We start from the raw sequence: 6,356 nt of genomic DNA, 5'->3' as shown, positions 1-6,356 counted from the left end.
CCCCCCCCTTAGTTCGTCTTTTACTCGTCAATTTTTCCAAACCCCTAATTTTTTTTTTTTAATTTGGGAATTTCTGATGATTTTTTTTTCAAATATCCGTGTTGTAGAGAAGAGACAGGGCAGGTCGATTTTGAGGCTTTGCAGGAATTGGAGAATCCAGATCATCATGTCACCTCACTGCAATATTCGGATCTCTATTGCAAAGTGAAAGATATGCTAGATATGGTGGTGGCGTGTCCATTACAGATGAATTACAAGGATCTGATACGCCCCGAACCATCCCGGACCGAGTTTTTCATCAGTTCACTTATGAACTATGCTCTACACAGGTTTGGCCTTCCTTCTTGCTTACAGTTGTACCTCTGCAAATTGAAGTTAGCTGAGTTCTCTCTCTCTAGTGATTCAAAATTGATGCTCTCATGATTATTTTTATGTACCAGAGATTCAAAAATGAATAAAATACAAGAAAAGGCTGAGGAATTGACTCTCCTTGATGAGGAGCGGAAGCAGTCGGAGGCAACGATTGCCCAGGTAAATGCAACGAAAAAAAACTATATCTATCACATAAATATATCCATTTCTCTTCTTTCTGATGGCTCTCTCCATGCAGTTGAATGCAGAGATTGGAGAATTTGATGAAGCCGCTGAAAGGGATTTACCCTTTGTCCAAGAGCTAGAAGCGAGGATTGAAGAACTCAATCAGACTATATTAGCACTCAATAATCAGCAGATGTCACTGCGGGCTACCTTCCAACAAATGAGAGATAAGAGTACACAGATGGATAACGAGGTAAGAAACAACATGATGTGCAGTTGAGAGCTCCTTCCTGTAACTTAATTGGGTTTATCTAATTTAGTTTTTTTTTGCTCCTTCTCTCTACAGATTTCCAAAGCAGAGTTTGATCTTGTGCAAACTGTCCAAGAAAATGCAAACCTCCGCTCACAAATTGTTCAATCCCCAGATAAATTGCAGGTATATTTTTGTTCCCACTAGCACACTAGTCCTAAGATGAAAATTTGCGTACACGGGCTTTAACGATTGGTATTGAGACAGGGAGCTTTAGAAGAGAAGAAGCTAGTACTTGGGGACACAAAGAAAGCTGAGCAATCCGCTATGGAAACTTTCCAGGAAAAGGCTGCCATTCTTGAGGTTTATGAAAAGGTATCTAATGAAAACTCTAGACTATTACTAACTCTTACTGATTAGCACGTAGCTAAATGCATTTAGGACAACCTATGCAACTTGATGGTTTACTAATGGAAATTATCGAGTCCTAGGTCACTGCGGTTACTACCATTTGGTTAGAGAAAGATGATTTCAAGTCTTAGGTGTTTATTGCTCTATCAATGAAGGAAGAACTTCATTTATTTTGGTGTATAGTGGATGAGAATGAATCCAAAAGGTGGACACTGGACAGTGTAGATTGAGATCTTATTCTATGTTTATACGTCAGAGTTTTTTTTATTTAGGTGTAGTCTTATAATAGTTTTAGGCTTTCATATTTTGAGCGTAATAACGTTTACCATCAAAGTTTTCTTTAATATTGAGGTAACAAAGTACATTTAACTATGGGTGCCTTTTGCAGGCCTTCAAGAAAATTTCAAAGTCTTCTTCGCAACTGCAGTTAATTAACGAGCAGGTGACCAAGCAAAAATAATCCTTCCTCTTTCTTTGCTTTTAGATTGTGAACCATGTATGATATAATGTGGCAACACACAGACCCTTCCAATTATCTTTCATTTTTATGTGTGTTTAATTAATGATGTTACAGGTAACCAATGCGAAAGCTGTTGAGAAAGAAGTCAAAGCTCTTAAAGCTAAGCTGAGCGAAGATGGAATGTACAAATCACTTGAGGCGGAAGTGGTTGAGCGGGATAGAATAGGCGAGTCTTTGTTTATTACTTTCCTCTTTAGATATATTGTTTCGTAGTTTTGTTTTGGAACGGAGGCTGTAATTCTCTATTCTCTCAACAGTGGAACAGTTGAACGAATCATTGAAACAACTAGAGAAGGAAAAAGCAGTCATGTTTGATGATTGGACAAATCAACTGAATAACCTAAAAGTGGAGGTTGAATCCAGAAGACGTGAACTTGAAGCCAGGCAAACGGATGTGGAATCAGTAGTAGCTGTGGTATTGCTCCCTTGTTTTTAATAAAATGAATCTGTTGTGTATCATCGCCTTCTAAGTTTTTCTTTGTTTATATATATCAACAGGTTGATGACAATACTGCCAAGATTAAGCAGGTGAGACAGTCAGGAGAAGCCAAAGTGCAACAGTTAGCCGCTAAACATGAAGAGATCGTGAATCAGGTTTCTTTCGTTTACCATATTATTTTCACCTGAATAGCCCTCCCGTGAATTCGGTTGAGTTAAGGCTATAATATATTAAAGATCATGAAAATACATACAGTATGTTGATTAATACAAAATGCAAATATATCTTTAACCAAGAATACAAAAGCCTGCAGCAAATTAAGAGGTATTAGGCTGGTAGTAGGTTTCTTCCAGATTCTTTGTAAGATATATACTGTTACATATACTGAGCCTCCTTTTTGATATTTTGCAGTTTCGTGAATACACGGCGTCGTTTGATGCAGTTCTGACTGAGGCTAAGTTAAAGTTAGAGACTAGAGAGAGAGAGAACGATTATAAAGACCATGGTCTTTAATATAGATTTAGGCTATACTATGAAGTTTCCCTTTATTAGATAGTATAGAAGACAATATAGTTTTGGTCCCATCTTCTAATGGAACCTCAAATCTTCTAGAACATTTAGAGTAAAAATACATCTTCAAGTCTCTTTGAGTATCTAACTCATATATTTGATTTACTAATGTTCAAGTCATAGTGTCAATCATATAAAATACCAAGCACTAAACAAAAGATAAAATACATCCTCCAAACAAGAACAGATATTGATAGACATCCTCCAAACAAGCACTAATCATCCTTTGAAAATGGGACGAAAATCATATGAATCCAATTATTTTGAGTCTAATGGCGCGTAAGCTATTTGTTTTTGTTTCTTCTTTTTTTTTTTTTTTTTCGTTTTATTTTGTCATGTAAACGACATTTTCAGTATTGCCCACTAGACCTAATTTTACTGTTTCAACTCTCTTTTTTTTTTTTTGTAAAATAATTTTGATAAAAAATCTTTGAAAAGTTGTTTTATTTTTCCTTCCCATTTTCTTAAAATTATTTAATCATCATTTTGGTTTTCCAGCCCAAAGTTTTTAATTGCTAAAATAATTCGGCTAAAGATTGTATGTAAAGAAATTGGAATGAGGACTGGAATATGCATGTGGACACGTTATTTAGCTTTCATTACATATAAAAAAACAAACAAATACATGATGTTATTTGTTGTCCTCACGTCTACTATAGTCTCGTAACTTCGTAAATTACTAAATTTGATGGCTCACGTTTCTTTTTAAAAATAATTCATCCTTCTGGACTGCTTATAAAAAAATACTACGATCGAAAAACTGGTAATTGTAGGATAAGTCACAGCTCCACCATCATTTTTTTTTATAACGTTACCCGTTTTATTGTAATAAGCTTGATTCATTCAAAGTTTCAATTTTTTGTTTTTCTATAAGAAATAATAACTAGTAATTTTAGATATGTATAAATAACTACTGTATTAAAATTAATCAATGATTCAAGCTTTAAATATCATGTAATTATATCATATGTGATAAATAATGTAAATTTCTTTTAGGAATAATGATTAAAGGATGCAATTACAACATTTTAGATTTACACATAAAATTTTACGTGTATGACATTACTCACTATAAATATGTATATCTACCTACTAGCGTTGTTGATCTTTAAATATTTAAATTAGTGATTGTTAGTGGAAGGGTGGATAAGACTAGAAAGATGCCAAATTTTATCATATTAATCTTTGTCTTTTCTCACGTTATTATATATATCTTGTTTGATTGATTAAAATTTTGATTTAAGTAAACAAGCTGTTCGCATAACACGTAAAGGGTCTAATTTTTTTTTTGAAAAAAAACGTAAAGGGTCTAATTGACATGGTCTTATTTGAACAACTACATATTTGTAAAAATTTTGAATTAAAAACTAAGAGAACTAACACTGATTGTGTTAAGTGATGGAATTTAAATTTAGTGATATAGAATACTTGAAGCAACACATTTAACACAAATCTTTTTTTTTGTTAATTTTTTTTTTTTTAACAGCAAATCAATTTTATTATATTATAAAAATGTTACATGATACATTATACATCCCATTCAAATACAACCATTGAACCAAATAAAGGAAATTGAACACAATTTCGACGAAGAAGTAGAAGTAATTCTGCTTTCCAAACGAAAGCTTTACAGGTAACAGATGAAATCTATAAAGTTCCCTCTTCATATACTCGTTAAGGGCTAACACCTTATAGATGAAACTCCCAGATGCTTCTTGCATCACTTTAATTAAACATAAACACTGATATGTTGCTTGAAGTGGATATTGATCATGTTTTCTGGGATGCCATACCCTTCTCAGCCGGTTAGTTTCACACGTCACCTTACCTTTCATCTATGTGTTGTTCCTATATAGACTTGACTTTCCAGGATCCCATATTCGCCGACCAAAACACCAATATATTCCTTGAATTTTATGCTTTATATCTTCTTCACAAGAATATTGAAAATATTGGTCATCATGGAGAGTTGACAAACTCTTCACGGAGATCACATGCTTGACTTGAATAAATCCAGAAGAAAAAAACACATTTACTCGCCAAGCAATAATCGGCTCCACTATCAGAGAAAAACGCCAGAAACGATTTCGTTTCAGATCACCATAAGAAAAGATTCTAATCGAAGTTGGTTGCGTTTGACTAATTGTTGACAACGTTGGAAACAAATTCAGTATTGATTGACTCTGAATCTGATCAACCCAATTCGTTGGTACAGTCACCAACACAACCATCACCACGAGAAAGGGAAAACAAACTGCAATTAGCCATCGTAGAACACATAAACCTATAATCAAATCAATCGATGTAATCATCTCCGGAAAAGGTGTTTCTGATTTCGGATGTGGCAACGGTTTTGAAAAAAAATGGTAACCGTTTGTCTCAATTGGGTAAACGATCACAAACGTTGCTGTCATCCTGAAGAAGAAATTTAATCGGCAATGTAATCCCATACTAATATTAGTAAATAAGAAAAATAATTTAAAAACTGGACAGGAACCACCGACAAACGCCGGTGGTCCGGAAAAACAAGAAGAAAAAATGGTTTTGTTTGTTCGCTGGGAAGAAAGAAAGAGCGAAGTGTTTACATTTCTTTTGTTAATTTATTTATTTGATTAAAAGCTAAACAAAATCTTGTTTAACATTAGACTATTTGGGAAAGAAAAAAAAGAGTAGAAAGTTAAATTATTTTTCCATTAATTAAAAAGGCAAAACAATAAATAAATAAAAAGGGTAAAAAAGGAATTGAAGAATAATAAAGGGGAGAAGGCAAATAAATGTCCATCTCATTGATCTTTCTTTTTCTCTCTCTTTTTAATCATTTTATTTTATTTTTCTCATTTTCGAATCTTTTCTCTCTCTCTCTCTCTCAAACGAGATTCTTGATAGAAGAAGAAGAAGAAGAAGAAGAAGAAGAAGAAGGGAGAAGGGGAGAATCAGCCATGGCTTCACCGAGCAAACGCCGAGAGATGGATATGATGAAATTGTGGGTTAATTTATTTCCACTTGATTGATTGAATTATCTCTCTGTCTCTCTTGATTTATTCTGGGTTCATCATCTTTTAATCTGGTCTGTGAAATTGTTGGATGTGTAGGATGATGAGTGATTACAAGGTGGATACAATCAACGACGATTTGCAGATGTTCTATGTCACATTCCATGGTCCCACTGACAGTAATTTCTCCTTCCTCCCTTCCTTGTCTCTTTGATTTGTTTGGCTACTTTGTTCTAATCCCTCTATGAAATCCCTTTCTTTTTTTTTTGCCTTCTTCAAACTTCTCAGATTCATATGAACTTAATTCTTTGGGTTTCACATGATGGTGGCCATACATACTTGAATTTGGATTTTATGTATATATAAGCAAACGATTTGAATATGAGGATACCCTAAGAGTTTTTTTATTTTTTTGTTGTTGTTGTTTGTACTTGAAAAAGGTCTTTATCAGGGAGGTGTTTGGAAGATCAAAGTCGAACTTCCTGAAGCTTATCCTTACAAATCCCCATCTGTTGGATTTGTTAACAAGATTTATCACCCTAATGTCGATGAATCGTATGTCCTCCTCCCCTACCCAAGAACGGCACTTTTGTATATTTTGTCCAGATTGTGTTACTGTTTTTTTTTTTTTTTTTT

General features: G+C 33.9%; 2 protein-coding genes across 3 annotated transcripts in view; both read left to right on the top strand.

Moving 5' to 3' along the window:
- LOC104793572 (probable kinetochore protein NUF2) overlaps positions 1–2,847 on the top strand; it is a 3,392-nt gene extending 545 nt beyond the window's left edge. The window contains exons 2-11 of the mRNA XM_010519958.2: positions 95–329; positions 441–531; positions 611–790; positions 884–973; positions 1,055–1,162; positions 1,587–1,640; positions 1,773–1,884; positions 1,976–2,133; positions 2,217–2,312; positions 2,569–2,847. Coding sequence (XP_010518260.1) covers positions 95–329; positions 441–531; positions 611–790; positions 884–973; positions 1,055–1,162; positions 1,587–1,640; positions 1,773–1,884; positions 1,976–2,133; positions 2,217–2,312; positions 2,569–2,670 — 1,226 coding nt within the window. The 3' untranslated portion in view covers positions 2,671–2,847. The remainder of the gene's footprint in view (positions 1–94; positions 330–440; positions 532–610; positions 791–883; positions 974–1,054; positions 1,163–1,586; positions 1,641–1,772; positions 1,885–1,975; positions 2,134–2,216; positions 2,313–2,568) is intronic.
- Positions 5,580–6,275, top strand: LOC104793571 (ubiquitin-conjugating enzyme E2 6-like; the record flags this gene model as incomplete). 2 transcript variants are annotated; one of them, XM_019246487.1, is given in 4 exon segments in its annotated part: positions 5,580–5,622; positions 5,653–5,710; positions 5,820–5,899; positions 6,161–6,275. In XM_019246487.1, coding segments are annotated over 3 exon segments (239 nt in total), but the record flags the coding sequence as incomplete, so codon positions are not given.

This window comes from Camelina sativa, chromosome 6, assembly GCF_000633955.1.
Source record: "Camelina sativa cultivar DH55 chromosome 6, Cs, whole genome shotgun sequence".
Taxonomy (NCBI): domain Eukaryota; kingdom Viridiplantae; phylum Streptophyta; class Magnoliopsida; order Brassicales; family Brassicaceae; genus Camelina; species Camelina sativa.
Note: the sequence above shows the minus strand (reverse complement) of the source record. Positions and strands in the feature narration are given on the sequence as shown.